This window comes from Taeniopygia guttata, chromosome 26 (assembly GCF_048771995.1).
Source record: "Taeniopygia guttata chromosome 26, bTaeGut7.mat, whole genome shotgun sequence".
Classification (NCBI taxonomy): Eukaryota; Metazoa; Chordata; class Aves; order Passeriformes; family Estrildidae; genus Taeniopygia; species Taeniopygia guttata.
In genome coordinates this window covers 3,843,408-3,861,053 of record NC_133051.1, presented here as the reverse complement: position 1 = coordinate 3,861,053, position 17,646 = coordinate 3,843,408, and the positions used below count along the sequence as shown (strand labels likewise).

The window sequence follows — 17,646 nt, the reverse complement described above, 5'->3', positions numbered from 1 at the left end:
GAAGATAATGCAGAATAGCCACTGAAAACAGGTCATTTTGCTGAGGTCTCTTCCTCTGGCGTTTCTTTCACACTACCAAAAACCTGTCATGAAACTTAGTCAGTTCTCACTGTCATGCATATCCTTTGAGTGCCAGTGAAGTTTATCTCTCCCTAAGTGCCCTCCCTCTAGAGACCCACTATTTTCAGCCATGTTAACAAGTTTGATCCAGATGTGTTTAACATCCATCCCAAAATCCCTTTTTCCTTTCCTAATGATTCCACAATCACTAATTAGAACAGCTCAAAACTGTGTCTAAAATCATCACTTTAACAAAAGGTAAAGAGCAAGCAGACAGAATGACAGAACATTAGAGGCTCATTAATCCTTCTTTTACTCCAGTCTTCACAAGTTGAGGTAGCAATAGTGTGGCAGACAGAGTATTTTTCTCTCTGCCCCACCCCCCCAGTAATATAATACACATATATAAATCTTAAACTTACCATCAGCAGCATGAACAGGAACGTATTTTGCCTTCCTCTTAAAGCCGACTGATCATTTACAAGAGAAAACAGAAGGAAAACAAGCCATAGGATCAACAAGATTAGATTAACAGCAGTGAACCAATGAGCCATGAAACCACTGTATCTGTTACCAGTGCAAGAGGGAATCCCAGTTTGGATTTCCTTGTCAATCCCTGTAAACTCCATCTATAAAGGTGATATTTCTGTTGCCATTGAGTCTGTGTTTGCTGGAGACTCCACACAGAGGAGGAGAGCATTTTTGCCCTATGAATTTCATGGTTTAAGCAGTGGGAGGAAATATCAACATCCTGTTTTAGAGATGGGGAGCCAAGGTGGAAATGGCAACTGCAGATAGGTCCTTCTAAATTTACTTGAAAGGCACAGAGGTGACATGGACACTTCAGATATAATCCATCTTCTGCTCAAGTGGATTCCAAGAACATCAGTTATATCTGACCCAGCAAGTGCCCATTTCTCTCCACTGAGTATAAAGGGAAGCAGGAATGAGGTGAAGAGACAGCCACAGAGGAATGGATCCCTCCCAAAGGACTGATTAATTCAACAACATAAAGAAAGGATTGGGGCAGTTCAGCACTAAATCCAGGGTATCTGATTATGGATCAGTGCAGTGAGCACAATTCCACCTTTTTCCCCCTTGCCTTAAAGCTCACAATGTTAGGGAGCTACCAAAAGATCTCCAGTCTTCAATGAGGGGAATACCAAACCTTCACATCAAGAACACCCAGACAAAGTTCTGGACACGCAGCCCAGGGGACAGCATAGCCACTGCCTGGGACCACAGGGGCCTGTGGAGCCCAAAGCTGCCAGTCCTACCTTGGATGATCCTGAGGCCAGCAGAGCACGAGGCCTCTCCGTAGGCATTGACAGCACAGCAGCGATACAAATCACTGTCATCCAGAACCAGGCTCTTGATCTTCAAAGGGAGAGCACAGAAACTGCTCACAGAAAGGGCTGGGGTTCAGCTCACTTTCAGCTTCTCATAAACCAGCTACTCAATGGCACCTCAGAGGCTTCTTCTGTTCCCAAAGGGCTCTAAAAAGCTTGTTTGCTTATCTTTGTGTTATCTCAGAGCTGGGGATGTGTACAATCATGGAACACCCCGAGTTTGAAGGGACCCAGAGGATCATCAAGTCCAGCTCCTGGACAGGGCACTCCCAACAATCCTAGCCTGTCCCTGGCAGCGCTGTCCAAACACTCCTGCAGCTCTGGCAGCCTCGGGGCTGTGCCCATTCCCTGGGGAGCCTGGGCAGTGCCCAGCACCTTCTGGGGGAAAAACCTTTTCCTGAGATCCCACTTGAGCCTGCCCTGACACAGCTCCAGCCATTCCCTGGGGCCCTGTCCCTGGTCACAGAGAGCAGAGATTGGAGCTGCCCCTCTGCTTCCCCTCATCCCACTGCAGGTTTTTCTTGTCCATTTCTCTCATTTCCACAAGTCCTTTCTGAAGTATTTTATCTTTACCTGCAGAATGAATTCATTTGTAGCACTATTGAAGGACATTTCATATTTGGCAGGATCATCCATTCCTTTCTGCGTACGTGACCATTTCACCTCAGGAGCTGGGACACCTTTGACCACAGCTCTGAAAATGGCATTTTTGCCTTTGAAAAGAGACAAGATTTTAGTTATTTAATACAGGCTTGAACATAACGACTTTCAGGCCTAGCCCCTTATTTTATCAAGAGTGATCCCCAGAGTGACTAATTTCTGTTATTTTGTGCAGAAACATTCTTCAAAAATAACAATAACATCTTATGCACATCAATAATTCAGGTTTTGTGTGTATTCAATCATAAAAGGCCTTTAAAATGTGGCATTACCCTACCAGATATGGCTGCTGACATCTCTGACCATCACTGAAATCCAGACTTGCCTTTTACCCATGAAATGTCCAAATCCTTTCTCATCACACATATTCTCTATCAAATCCCACTGTTTCTCCAATCTTTAACTGGCACCATCTTGCACTCCAAACCCACCAGGTTCTGCTGTTTGAAGAGACAGGGGAGGGAGAAGACAAGGGGGTTCCTTTCCTTCATCCCTGCTCCTCAGGAACCTGAGTAGCCAGCAGCCCACCACAGAAATCTCCAACAGCTTTCCCACTGCCCAGTACAAACCTCTTCTCCAACAGGCTCCAAAACCACAGGGAACACTGGGAAACAAGTCAGAGAAGTGACTTGTGTAGGTGAGTGGGAATAGAAATGGAGGTGAGTTATCCATGGAAACACTTCAGGTTAGAAATGATCACTCTCTCTTATTTTTAATATTCTTGGTTTTCTGGTGACCAACACTGTTAAAGAATCTCCGTGGAAAGTTTGGCAATATTTCTCACACCTTTCTGCAGTCACCACCACCAAACTTATTTGATGGAACAAGTTCCTGCCAACAGATCCTTATCAAAAGGCCTTTTCCAGCCTTTGAGATTGCAGTACTATCCCTTATTGAAGTCTGACTGCAGTTTGTAATTCGTGTTACATTTTAGCCACTTTGGCTGCACTTTCCTACACTCTCCACCCGTGACAGACCACCCAGCCAGGAGAATCAGCTCAGCCGTGCACTGAACACAGTGGGGTGATGATGACAGAATTAAAGGCCCTCATGGTGCCTCTACACAGACACAGAATTAGTGACCAACCTGAATGCACAGTCTGTATAGGAACTGCAAAAAACCTGCTGAAAATGAAGTAAATTGGAAAATTTACGCAGGTAAAAATTGAGATAGGTGAAAACTTAGCCAAGGGCCTTGGGTAGTGTGTGAAATGTGCAGGTGGAGGAGGAAGAGGAACAGGTTCCACTAGAGGCCACTGTGCTCCTTCGTAAAACCTCAGTGGCTCCTGGAAACCCACAGGTAAGTGTGGAACACCGAAATCCAAACTGCTGGTTCAGTCCTGGCAGGAAAGAGGAGCTACACAATGTTCTCAGGCCACTCCACACCAACAAAAAAGAAAAAACAAAACTACTCTCTGCAGGTGTAGAGAGACCTCTGGGAGGCTCTTCACTGATTCCAGTTCTTGGCTTATCAGCTGCCTGCTCTGTGCAAGATCCTTGTGTTGTTCCTTACAGAATCATCACAGAACCATGGAATGGCCTGGGTAGGAGGGACCTCAAAGTCCATCTCATTCCACCCCCTGCCATAGGCAGGGACACCTCTCACTACCCCAGGGTGCTCCAAGCCCCACCCAGCCTGGCCTTGGACACTTGATCCAAGGGCAGCCACAGCTTCTCTGGGCACCCTGTGCCAGGGCCTTACCACTCTCACAGCCAAGAATTCCTTTCCAATATCCCACCAAACCCTTCCCTCTTGCAGTGGGAAGCCATTCCCCCCTGTCCGGGCACTCCAGGCCCATGTCCATCTCTCCTGGAGCCCTTTTAGGCACTGGAAAGCTTCTATAGCCTAAACAGCACCTCCAGTCAGCATATCCTACTTTAAAAAAACAGCTGATTTTAGTGCTGAACACAAGTTCTTTCAACAGGAAAACAGAAAAACCAACAGCTTTTTCATGTGCTTAATCTTTTGCTGCAAACTCCTTACTGTGAGAGCTTCCTGCAGAATTCACCAGATTTGCTGTACACATAAGAGCCAGATGCTGGCCTTGCATACACGTAGTGACTACTCAGGAGACCTTTGTGAGTACTGATGGCATTGTCATCAGTGTAACAAAGACTTTGGCCACACAACAGTTTTTTTGTGGTCATATCAAATCGCTTTAGAAACTCATTTGATTTAATCATGATAATTTTTTCATGTGTGTGGGACATCAAGTTAAAACCCCAGATCTGTGGCTTTGCCTGTTTATCAAGTCTCACCTTCCTGCAATGTCAGACTGAGTGGTTTCTTCTCAAAATCAGGTGTACTGCATCCTTGTGGAATATCATTCACAAACTGAGTGATAGCAACTCCTGGGATAGAAGATTTCTTGAAGATTTTTACTAGAAAATCAAGAAAAAATACATTCAATTTACATGTTTGTCCTTCAGAAAGAATCTCTCAGTCTGAATTGCCTTTTGCAGAGCAATAACTGCTCCTGCTCAGCTCCTCTTGAACCACAAAGGTCCCACCCATTCCAGTGCCACAGGCTGTAAATATGTCTCAAGGTTTGGGCATTAAGTTCTGGGATTTTGTGGTGGCTTTGCCAAAGTTGTGTCCAAGCAGGAAATTCTGCAATCAAAGTCCTAATCCAGGACCACCTCGGCTCACAGCTCCAGTGGCAGTTTGGACAGGGAAGCTTGGCATCAGTTCTTGCTCCAAATACAAAATCTGGCATGAGAAAAGCCCCCCTGCCAAGTCAGAGCCTGGTGGGTCAGTGCCACCTCCAAGCTAGAGAAGCAAGCTGGGGTTATTCCCAGGGATCCCCAGAGCTGTGTCTGTTCTCTCACCTGTCTGATGGCTACTCATGATGCTTTGCTCAGCTTTCCGGGGTCAGCACAAACAGATTACAAGTTCTCCTTTGAAAAAGACAAATACTTTAATTATTTACAGTTTCCAAGGGAAAGGACAGATCTTAACAGTGCTCGCTTAATGACACAGTTTGTCCTTCCTCACTTGCCACATCCTTGCAGCCAAGTAGAGGCAGACCTGTCATGCCCAACACAACCTGGGTATGAGGATGATTAGCAGGGCTGAATGGAAAATGTACACATCCAGTGGCATCCCTCCGTGTCACCTGGCTTTCCTCTAAAGACCTCCTCTCGTGTTTCAGGCAAACATGCAACACATGGCACTCACGTGGTGGGTTCTGATGGATGGCAAGAGCAGTTGCTGAGAAGAAAACCACAGAGATGGATGTCTAAACTGGGGCATGGAGCAGAGGTACATCCTGATCTCATTTAGCTTGGTTAAATTAGCAACAGACCTGAGAGCAGATGAGAAGCCTTTAGAAGGGAATGGTGAAGTGTGAACTTGGCATTAAGGAGTTATTGTTATGGATCATTCAGGAGACCTTCTGCCAAAGGAGTCTCTCTCCCTGTATTTTAATTGAACAATGTGTAATGTAACACATCCCTGCCTTTGCAGCAAGCTGGGAAAGCAGATTTTCTGTCATGTGAGAGATGCTCAGGAACTATAGAGTTACTGCAGTTCTGAAAGAGCAATTGGATTGGATTGCCTGTGGCATTAGTGCTGCGTCTTTGCTTACCCTCTGCACTCCTTCAGTCAACAGAGGGACACAGGAACATGCAACTTCCATCAGTTTTGAAAGGCACAGGGACTTTGGGAGCACACCTACACCAGGCAGTCATCCAGCTGAGCTCTGTCACCTGGCACCTCATGGAAACATATGGGTGACATCTCCTTGTCACACATTCAACTCTGAGCTGCATTGTCTGGGTGAGAATTGGTTTCAGCTAAAGGTAAGAGACAACTTAGTGAGCAAAAATAATTTGTGCTGGATAAACCATAGCCAGGCCAAAGAGAGTGTCACTCACAGTACCTCTGGGTCAGCTTCTGAACCAAAATGCATTTTGCCATTACTCAGCAGCTGCAAAGAGCTACAGATACCACCCTACAAAAAATCACTGGCTCCACTTTGTCCTTACCACAAATCTTGTTTTGGGGTTCTGCACACACTACAAATCTCAGCAATAATTAACAACTCTGTGAGCCTCCCTGGCCTCAGTGGAAATGCACAGAGACAACAGCACTGGGAAATGGGAAAGGGCTGAGTGAGCAGCAGCCAAGCCCTCTCTCCTGTCCCCTCCTGGCCTGATCTGGGTGTCCTCTGCTGCTCCCACCACAACAAGGGGTTTGCATTTCATCTGTGTGCTGCTAGTCTGGTACATCATACCGTTACTTTTGTAATCCCATGGAAGCTGTCTTAAAACTTGTGAATGACGGGAATGAGGAGCTTGTGGGAAGGAAAAGACACAAAACTGAACTGAAAAGAAGGTGATTCCAGGGCACCCTGTAATGCCACAGGCAGGGCATTGCACAGTGAATGGCTGAGATTTTGAGAGGCTCTTGATCACCCTCTTATGGATTTAATTTGTCCTCCACAGTACTGAAACACATTAACAACAAACATAATCCCCTATTGCCTCTTGTATCTTCCTAAACATGTCACCACTCCTGGAGATGGAATGTCTGATGCTTACAGCACTCAATGAACAGGATGACCTGACACCAGCTTGCAGCAGCTTTCTCCTAAGCTCTGTTTATGTTACACTTGCATTTATTCTTTGCTAGTACTGACTCCTTTCCTCCATGCTGGGCAGTGGAGAGGAGCAGCTACTCTGAAACTGCAACGTGGTACAAACTCAGCTGCAAAGCCTTTTCTCATATCTCCAAATGTTTCATGTCAGAATGTTTCATTCTCAGCCTGGTGTGACAGTGGACATGTGTTACCATAACAGAAACTGCTGAGAGAGGGCTAAATTCAAATCTAGTTTGGTAAAACCCCCAAATACTGGCAATATTTGCACAGGCAGTAACAGACTCCATCTCTCAGTGGACAACATGGACTATGTGCACTATGTATAAACTGCTGAGTTTACAGAGTCTTAAAGATTTCAAAAATTCACTTGGATTAAAAATAAGCTCCTGTGAGTCCTTAAACTCCTGTGAATTCCTGACTTCTGGAGAATGAGAAGGAAGCATGTTAATGCCACACATTGATTGCAGGGTTAAAATAACAGTGCTGGATATGAAGGGAACATTCCTTCAGTGTAATGAATCCAACCACATTGCATTTTCCAGTGTCTTGTGTATTAAATAAGGACCAGAAAATAACACCCTGGTTAGCACAGAGTCACTAAAACCTACCCCTGCTTACTTTTAAAATTTTTACTCCCTTGTTACATGAATAATCATGGCTTTGTTCTGATTTCAATTCAATCTAGAAAAAGAAATCACAGAATTTTAAAAATGAGACAGGTAAAACCTTCCAAAAATTGTCATAGTGTAATTAATATCTTCACTCACAGGTGCTTGAAACATTGGTGTCCACATGAGGATGATTTATTCAATGGAATAAATGCTTCCAAGAGGGAGTCACTCCTCCCCAGGTGAATGCTGCTAACACCCCCAGCAAAACAGAGTGACACTGGAAGCAGCTCAACACTTTCACTCCTCTGTAAAACACATCCCTGCCATGCATTAGCCTCGTTCAGGTATCCAGTTGGCCATTCCTCATTCCAGGAAGAAGTCTGTCTGCTTTGCAGCTGCAGGGATGTCCCCACTGGAAACAGAGGGAAAGCTTCCGTGGCTTTGAGCGCAGAGCTGGAGTAAGCCCTTGGCTACTGACAACATTTTTAATGTCCCAAAATAAAGCAACAAGCCTGGCAGGGTGGGAGGGTGCCCTTCATCCTGTGTATTCATCAATCTGTCTGGATGAGACAGAGCAAGAGACCATTCCCTGTGAGCCTGACTGGACACCAGTGCTGGGGCCATAAATCAGCTGACTGAATAAGCAAAACATTTGGGAGTCAGAGGATTTGTAGGGGTATTGGGGGCATCACAGGGAGTTATTTATGGGCTTCAGACACTGCAATACACAGACAAGATGTGACGTAATTGCTGGCAGACTAGTGAGCAAAATTAGCCAAACCTGTAGGGAAGTGGCACACAGAGAGTGGTTAATGGGGAGAGGATGGGTGCAGAGGCTCAGGATGTGCCACGGGCATTGCACAAGCACAGACACAGTGGGGACAAAGCCATTAGCACAGACTTAAACCAGTGATGGTAAAGTAATCAGCAAGAGGCAGCATTCCCTTTCATAGGAGCATGTATTATGGAATATGCTGAGCTGGGAGGGACCCACAGGGACCGTCCAACCCCTGCCCTGCACAGACACCCAACAATCCCACCCTGGGCACCCCTGGCAGCGCTGCCCAAACACTCCTGGAGCTCTGGCAGCCTCAGGACTGTGCCCGTTCCCTGGGGAGCCTGGGCAGTGCCAGCACCCTTTGAGGGAATAACCTTTCCTGATATCCAGCCTAACACTCCCCAGACAAAGCTTTTCTCCTTGTAATTCTCTTTGAATTTCTCTTTCATGAAAATAAGGGTGGTCCTGACACAACAAATGTTCTAACAAAATACCAAATTGTTGTGACTTCAGTCAAATTCTGGCTGTGCTTTACCCTGGAGATACAGATACTCAGTGAGTATATTTCACCTAGAAGTTCTCTTTTCGCTTTGGGTTGGCTTTCTGTGGGTTTTTTTTTTGTTAACTTGAAGTAATCTTTTGAGCTTGAGTGTTCCCATTTCAGATCAATTTTCAAGGAAAATTTCAAATGCTTTGGTTAGAACCACAGAACTGAAGGCCAGCAAGCTGCAGAAGGGAAACTTCATGAAAACTTCTGAGCAGGTCACAGAGCGGGAATGTCACAAGTTCTCCAGTGATGAATGGAGGTCTTGTGCAGAGTGGGGAGGAATGCCCAAGGATCAGATTTTGTGTGACTTATCCCTTTGGTAAATCTATACCTGACCTGATCTTCTCCTCTGCCCCAGGGATTATGAACACGAGCTAAGTGCTTGCTCAGGATCCACAGAAACACAAACTAGATACCCTGTACCCATTTATGTATGAAAGTGGCACTGGTACCAAAGGCCAAGAGGAGACACACACCATCCCTATTTTCTAAGGGAGCAATAGCCATTAAGCCCCACCAGTGAGCATGAGAGTGAACCCATGTCCCTTTGGAGCAGCAGGGATGGGATGGCAGCAAGAGAACCGGTCAGTCTGTGCCTTTCCATGGCCACAAACACTCCCACAGATTTTTCATAACAGAAACAGACTTTGATACAGGCAATAGATTTACAGCAAGTATCACAGCGCAAACAACAGTGCCTCACTGCCAGGAAGGGAAGATAACATATCCCTACTCACTGTCAGGATGAAAACCCATAGGAACCCCAGTGTACCTGTGCCACAAGTCCCCTGCCAGCTCCAAGGAACAATGACACCAGATCTTCAACAGCCTGGCATCTTCCCAGGGAAATCCAGGGAAATCAGTGTACCCTACAGGAGCCAAACACTACAGAAGCCCACTACTCCCAGAACGTTTACAACCATTTCCAGACCTACTGCAGCACAAACCCACATTCAGTGTGACAACAAAGGTGTCACTTCCCAGTCCCAGCTCTGCATCACCCCCACACAAATCAGTGGTGACATGGCCAAACTCACCACTCTACAGGCTGAGCTTCTGAGAGGATCCTCTGCAAGTCACTTCTGCGTCTCCAGGCCCACAGTGCCTTTGTTCACTAAGAGCAAAGAGCTCTTCATAGCAGTCCAGTGGGTCCCCTGGTCCCAGATATCAGTGGCCTGTGGGAAGCAAGATAAGCCCTTTATCTGTCTGGTGTAAATGTCACTAAATGGCAAAAGAAACAGCAAACTGTTGTCCCCCTCACCCTCTCCACTCTTGCAGAAGGTGAGGCTGTGCCCAGGAGCTGTCGGGTGTCTCCACACTGAGCTGAAGCAGCCCTGGGGGTTCATTATAGCCCCACAGTCCCCCAGCCCAGGGGAGGTGCCCCGGAGCCCTTGGCAAGGCCAGCCATGGCCTGGGCCAGCCTGGCCAGATGCGACCATCAGTCAAGGCCATGCTGCATCTCCAGTGCAAGACCTTGGGCCTCGAAGAAGGACAAACACTTGTGCAGATCCAAGGAAAGGACAGGCTGTGCACCAGGTTGTGTAGAACACACCAGAAGACGGGTGTGTCCTACTCAGAGGCCACGAGTCCTTAGGAGATACCACAATTCCTTAGCAGAGAAGTAAAACCAGTGAATTATTGCATCTGTGTGTGGGTCAACCATGCCTGGGCTTGGCCCTCAGCAGAAGAGTCCCTCAGACTGTGCTATTCCAAGAGGCCAGAAAGAAATCCAGTTGCTCTACAATAGCTTCACTGCTACAGCCAAAAAACACGCCTCAGTTTGCTCCTTTCCTTCCAACACAGACACAGGCTGATCCCTTTCCCATGAGCAGCAAACAAGGCCACTTATTCCACCAGTGGAAAGTTCCCTGCCCATGGTAGGGAGCTTCAATTAGATGGTTTTAAAGTTCTCTTCCAACCCAAAGCATTCTTGGATCCGTGATTTCCATGGACAGGTACCCAGATGTACAAGTTCAGTGCATTGTGACCTCAAATCTTTTGCTTCTGGTCTGCCCTTGAAGACCTTGTAAGCCTTCCTTCCTCTGCTCAGAAAGCTCCCCTAAAGCAGAAGGGCCTTTGCTTAGTTCCTGATGTTCACAGAGATGGTCAGTCTGGGACTGCAGGTTCCCTTCTCCCAGCAGCTCAACCTGCAGGCAACAAAACCAGACTGGCCTGAAGGCTGCTTTCACTCACTTCAGCCTGAGAACCCACAGTCATTGCTTTCCTTTGCACTGGGTGAACCAATTAATACTAAATCTCATGTTCAATTGGAGAGGAACGGCTGGCTCCAGAAGGTGGCAAGAGAAGTGTTTTTACTGTAATGGCCCTGGTTCACAGGCTGTCTGTGCTGGCAAAACCAGAAGAAGGCTCTCCCATGAGAAGATGATAATTTTAAAATCTGAGGGTAATGGAAAAGGAACACACAGAAAATCCTTAGTGCCACAGCTTAGACTCCTGTTAGATTGCATCAAGACAGAAGAACCACAAAGAGCACCATTTCCACTAGCCTGAGAAAGAAGATTCTCACCCAGGTATCAAAAATTTCTCCCTTGCAGGGCTGGGAATCACCATTTCAACCAACAATTTAAAAGATAAATGTGAAAATTAAATTCTTGAGTAATTTTCCTCATTTCTTCTTTCTTTTCAACCATTGCTGCTAGTGACAGTGTTTAAAGCTTCCCAGTTCATGAGAAAAGCATGTCAACAGAGGAAAATGAAATTGCTCACACTGATGCCTGGGCTAAGATACTTCAATTCTACATCCCCTGTTACCTTTGCAGGATATAAAAGTAGAAAGTAGAAGCAATTACAAAGTGAAATATAAACCATTTGAAAGTTGGCAAGCCAAGAAAATAAGACAACAAGGATCTGGGAAATCTGGACTGCTGCTGGAAAATCCTCTCAGTAGCAGACACTGTTTTCTAGCAATGTGGGACTCCAATAGCATTTTCACCTGCTTTGGACAATGACCATCCCAAAGATGCTCCCTCAGACATCAGTCCTGCTGGTCCAGGACAGCAGTTTGTGGCTTTGCTGACTGGATGCTGCACCTTTAATAAACCCCATTGCCAGACAAGTCTCTAAAGAGAGTAGCACTTTGGGTAAGGAAGCATTTACCTGCCTCTACTGAAACCTGAATTCAGCTCTCCTCAGCTGCAGCAGAAGCAGAGTTATCCCAGAGCCTGAGCTATCCAGGGCCACAGGGATTTCTGCTGTTCCTCTTCCCATGTGTTCTCCCTTTCCAGGCATTTGCTCCCCACAGAAAAGTGCCAATGGTATTGAGTCTCCAGTCACATATAGCTCTTGGGTCTTAACTGAGGAATTCCTAATTAGACAGACAGTGGAGTCTCAAAGGTCTAGCAAGTCCCAGGAGATCCACAACTGCTCCTGTTCCACTGATCCCACAAACCTGATTGTGTTTTGCCTCATTTCCAGCCCTGGTTTTACAGTTTTCTAGGGGTGTCTCCCTTAGAGGGACTGATAATTTAAAACCATCTGCAACAGAGCAACCTCCTCCAAGAGCTTGACCTTCTTCCATTTCACAGCTTGTTTTCCACCCGCCCACCCAAGGCCCTGTTAACCCCTGTGTGCCAGGGCTGAGGCACCAAGTGCCACTGGGAGCTGCAGAATGTCACGGCGAGGCCAGGATGCTTAGTGGGCACTGCTTTCCCTGCAGAGGGAACATGGTTTTCACTGAAAGTAAGGCCATTCACCTAAGGAAAGGCAGTGAAAAACTACCAGAGGCAGCAGTTGAAGGACAGTTATTTCAGATTGAATTTAAAACTCTGTTTTAACTGGAAACAAGACTCTTCCAAGGTTCTCTTTTCCTTGTAATTCCCTTCTTGGAATATTGGTGTCAAGTCTTCCTGCTCCGACCAATGACAACTGGCACTGCTCTTCCTACAGACTTTGGCACCCACATGGCTCAGAAAGGGCAAGAACTCAAGAAACCAAGACATAGCAGGTCCAAAACTCAGTCTGGATTTTCAGTCCATAAAGAAATTACTAAGATCAAAAACCAGGCCAAGACACCTCATTTCCCTGCAGCCTGGTGGACAGTCCTGACTGCTCTAAGGGTGGACGTGGTGCCAGGGAGGCTTCTTTGGGGCAGAAATATTAATATATGAAATGGGTGAAGATGTGCAAAGCTCAGTGGTCATGTTCCAAGTCCATCTTGACATAACAGCAATGACAATCCCATAAACACTGTACAAGAAAATGGACATGGAATATGGAATAAAGGCCAAATTCAGTGAAGATTATAGGTACCTGCAGCCCTCCAACCACCCAACACACTACACAAAATCAGGTGAGTCTGGCAGGGCTGGTCATGCTGGTCATGTGTGAGTACAGGAACATTGTGTATTTAGATCAGGCCAGGGGCCAGCTGGGTGACAGAAAAACATTTTGGTTTTCCCAGGAGAATGTCCTGCACCAGGATAAGGAACAGTCACACCATGCATGTGAGTGCCTCAGTGAGTCTTCCATACCCACAACATTTGAATTTAAGTAAATGTGATGTTCCAATTACTGAGTACTTGCTGCTCTTTTCAGTGGGAGATGCCCATTCCTATTCCAGTCCCTCAACACCAGTTTATCCACATTGTAGAGTCCAGAAGAAATTGAAGGGACTTGTTTCAAGCTTGAACCTGTGGCGATTTTCCCTTCCCACCTGAGGTGCCAGTATGTCCCTCTGTCACCTGCAAGCTGAGGGCTGCTGTCACTGCACACAGAGCCAGGGTCAGAGCCACTGCAGTTCACTGGACTTTCACACAACACAAGGAGATCAGAACCAAGGGAATGAATGCAAGAAGTACCAGTGCTCTGCTTTCACAGTGCAGACCAGCTCCCTCATTCCCACACTACAGAGAATTCCTTCTGTTCTCTTGCTCAGTTCTCTTCTCACTGGTTTAGTGTTAGCATTTATGACTGATTGAAGGGGTTTGCTAGCAGTCAAGAATTTAGTTGGAGCCTGGCTGCATATAAACCCAACATTCCCACTTTTCCCAGTAATAGCTGCTCCCATTACTGCCTTCCTTGCATGTTCCAGTCCTGAGGCTGGGATTTACTTACCATTTTCATCCACAAAACAAAACAGTGGGCAACAGACATTTAATAAAGACTCACAAAAGATGTGATTAAACATCAACTTATTACGAGACATATCCCTCTACCAGGACTTTCCATCCCCCTTGAGACACTGAAGAGAACAAGGATTTAAGCTCGTCTGGGCTTTCATAAATGCAGATAACAAGTGTGCCTGTACAACTTTCATTGGACCCTACACGGCCATTGGGTTTTGCTAAATGTCTCTCTCCAGCTAAAATTAACTCTGTGTGTTGGGAGCACTTCACAGACACCACCCCTCAGGCATGCAGAGGGTTAACAAAGCTCACTGCATGCAGCACATTAAACAATAAAATGCAACCAAGGATTTATCTCTGCCTCAAACCAGAGGCACAGCAAACCCCTCAGTTCTGAGTTTTTTATGTTGTTACAGGATTTATCGTGGCCCAGCCTGCAAGTGGCAACAGATGAAACAAGCCCCATTCTGGCCTGACCAGCTGTTTTAATGTTTCCTTCCCTGATGTGCTGGGAAGTTTCACACTGAAATAAATGGTAAGAAATTCTCTCTGGAACCTTAAGAGGCCACAGCATGTGCCATCTTCCCATTGTATATGTGGGACACCAGAATTAATTTCAACACTGTCCGGGTAGTACCTGACCTGTGCCGGCACCAAAGAATGTCTGGCACCTACAGAGGTCCCAGGGGACTCACATTTCTAGGAATGCTGCCCCATTCCTCCTGAAGTTTGTTCACTCTTTATCTAGCACTAAAATATCAGAATAAAATAAGTGCCATCTTTAGCCAGAAAATGGTAAGATCATATTTACAAGAAAACAGACATGTATTAAATTAACCAGCCTAACCTTCTAGAACTAAGAAATGAAGTCATATTTATAGAGAAAAAAGCTAATATTACTAAAAGAAAGAAGAAACAAAAAAAATGCTAACATATATAAGGGTGTCAACACAAGTAAACACATCTACCAATTAGATTAAGAAAGAAATGTATGCTTACCTCATAAACAGAGTAAAACTACCAATCAAAAGATGTGTAGACAGAACAGAACTACCAATTAAACAATACGTGGCTGTATAAATCAAGGTAAGAAGTAAATATAAAAAATGTTTAGAAGCACAATAACAACTTTTACTTAATTCACATTGAATCGTACGAAGTCCTTTGTCTTCTTTCCTCAGAAAATTATGCCAGCATCCAATGGAGAAATAATCAAAATTATAAAATTATAGAATGGTTTGGGTTGGAAGACACCATAAAGCTCAGATTGTTCCACTCCCCACCAAGGGGGGAACATCAGGTTGCTTAGACCCCCCCCACTCCAGAAAATGGAAATACGGGGTGGGGGGGGGAACCGGAAATACAGAAAAACATGGAAATAGAGAAAAACCGAGTGAGAGAGGGCATCTCTCTCCTTTCATCCCCACTTGTTCCATTAATGATGTGGTTTCATAGAAGGGTCACTTGAGCTCCCCTTTCTGCAGGAATGAACCTCGCGGGGTCTGTCCCCCCGTGGGGTCTGTCCCGTTCGGGGTCTGTCCCGTTCGGGGTCTGTCGGTCTGTCCCTTTCGGGGTCTGTCGGTCTGTCCCGGTGCGGGGTCTTGTCGGTCTGTCCCCTTTCGGGGTCTGTCCCCCCTCGGGATCTGTCCCGTTCGGGGTCTGTCCCCGCTCGGGGTCTGTCCCGTTTGGGCTCTGTCCCGGTCGGGCTCTCTCCCGTTCGGGGTCTGTCGGTCTGTCCCGTTCGGGGTCTGTCGGTCTGTCCCCCCGCGGGGTCTGTCCCGTTCGGGGTCTGTCGGTCTGTCCCGTGCGGGGTCTGTCCCGTTCGGGGTCTGTCGGTCTGTCCCCGCTCGGGGTCTGTCCCGTTCGGGGTCTGTCGGTCTGTCCCGTGCGGGGTCTGTCTGTCTGTCCCCGCTCGGGGTCTGTCTGTCTGTCCCCGCTCGGGGTCTGTCGGTCTGTCCCGTTCGGGGTCTGTCCCGTTCGGGGTCTGTCCCGTTGGGGGTCTGTCGGTCTGTCCCGTTCGGGGTCTGTCCCGTGCGGAGTCTGTCAGTCTGTCCCCCCGCGGGGTCTGTCCCGTTCGGGGTCTGTCCCTTTCGGGGTCTGTCGGTCTGTCCCGGTGCGGGGTCTGTCCCGTTCGGGGTCTGTCGGTCTGTCCCGTGCGGGTTCTGTCGGTCTGTCCCGTTCGGGGTCTGTCGGTCTGTCCCGGTGCGGGGTCTATCGGTCTGTCCCCGTTCGGGGTCTGTCCCGGTGCGGGGTCTGTCCCGGTGCGGGGTGTCTCCCTACCTGCCCTGCCTTGTGAGGTGATCCCGCAGAGCTCAGACGCAGCGGAGCTCGCAGCAGACACGGCTCCAGGCGCGGGGCAGTACCCGGCACTGCCCTGCGGCTCTCGGCCCGGGGTCCCCTCCAGCCGAGCGCCGCCGCAGCTGCAGCCGGGGCCGGGCCGGGCCGGGCCGGGTCGGTGCGGGTCCCTGCGGGCCGGGTTGGTGCGGGTCCCTGCGGGCCGGGCCGGGTCGGTGCGGGTCCCTGCGGGTCCCTGCGGGCCGGGCCGGGCCGGGTTGGTGCGGGTCGGTGCGGGTCCTGCGGGCCGGGCCGGGTTGGTGCGGGTCGGTGCGGGTCCTGCGGGCCGGGCCGGAGCCCCTCGGTCCGTGCCGCCTCCCTCCCGCGCTGTCCCGGCGCGCTGTCGTCGCGGGCGGGGCCGCCTGTCACAGGGCTGTTAGCTTGCGAGACATCCAGAGGATTGGGATTTTTATGGGCACCCGGGCACCTGCCTCCTATTCGTTATTATTTCAGTCCATTCCAGTAATGGTGCTGAGCAAATTTGAGATCAACATAATTCTTCAGCATTTCACAAGTCAGTGGGATGTTGCTTTGTCTGTGGATTGTGTTTCCTCTTCACAGCAACTTGTTACAAACTTTGACACAACCGAAGGGCTCTCCATGTTTTAAAGGGAACTGGAGCTCAGCTGGTTTGAATCCCATTCTAGGAATAAGCAGGGTCCCTAACAGAACAGATAAATTGAATTTCAGATAAAAGTGGGTGGCCAAGCATGGTTAAAGATGAGGCTTCTTCACATACACACCTTTTTAAAAATAATTCCTTGAAAAGTCAGATTTGTAAGGGATGGACAGAGCCCTTCAGAGCAGCAGTTCACAGTGTTAATGTGAATTTATCTCACAGTGTTAATGTGAATTTGTACTGTACACTAAGCAGTCTGAGTCCGCACTCCTGTTACACAGCCGAGAGCAGCTGCTGTTACCTAGAGTCCTTTGTACACCTTTGGAAAAAAAACAGTTTTTACAGGGAATTAGGAACAAACAGGTCAGGCTCGAAATGATCAGATCAGACACCTCAGCAAACTTGTAGTAGTAATTCTCTGCTGTGAGAATTTATACAGAGTCACCTGGACTGACAGAGATAAGTCTTGAAAAAGACAAGACAGAGACTCAAAATAAAAGACCCCAGGCAGGGAATGAAGAGGTTATAGGCGCAGTTTCCTCAGCTTGCATAGGGCAGCGGGCACCCAAGGGCCACCCAAAGGGCTGCAGGTTGCAGATATTCCAGGTGTTTCTTTGCCCACATTGCCCATCTCAGGGACAGGCACATACTGGGGGAATGCCAATCACAGTCATTTCAGAGGCCAATACTTCCAGATAGATACGAGCACATCAGTGCTTCTAAAAAGCAGATTAGGATAAAGTTCAGCTTTCTCTGTCTTGTCCTCTTCAAGGAAGCCTGTGGGAGAGGCTGTACCTGGAGCTCTTCCAGCCTGGAAGGTGGGCAAACCCCCTGTCCCATGAGACCTGCCTGGAACCACACCAGCCTTAGCCCACATGAGAGTCAAGAAACTAAAGCAAACATAATTTCTAAAGGTTTTGCTCCTATCCAGTGAAAGCAACCCCCCCACACCAGGCAATGGGCCTGTTGTGCTCTGAATGAAACTGCAGCTCAGGTGCACCAC

General features: G+C 47.6%; 1 protein-coding gene across 1 annotated transcript in view; it reads right to left on the bottom strand.

Moving 5' to 3' along the window:
* The window catches only part of IGFN1 (immunoglobulin like and fibronectin type III domain containing 1), a 39,480-nt gene extending 23,353 nt beyond the window's left edge, over window positions 1-16,127 (bottom strand). The window contains exons 1-7 of the mRNA XM_072918874.1: window positions 15,971-16,127; window positions 9,644-9,781; window positions 4,899-4,967; window positions 4,329-4,451; window positions 1,983-2,122; window positions 1,338-1,437; window positions 483-530 (exon numbers count right to left, since the gene is read on the bottom strand). Of these exons, the coding sequence (XP_072774975.1) occupies window positions 483-530; window positions 1,338-1,437; window positions 1,983-2,122; window positions 4,329-4,451; window positions 4,899-4,917 (430 nt within the window). The 5' untranslated portion in view covers window positions 4,918-4,967; window positions 9,644-9,781; window positions 15,971-16,127. The remainder of the gene's footprint in view (window positions 1-482; window positions 531-1,337; window positions 1,438-1,982; window positions 2,123-4,328; window positions 4,452-4,898; window positions 4,968-9,643; window positions 9,782-15,970) is intronic.
* Between the last annotated feature and the right edge of the window lie 1,519 nt (window positions 16,128-17,646).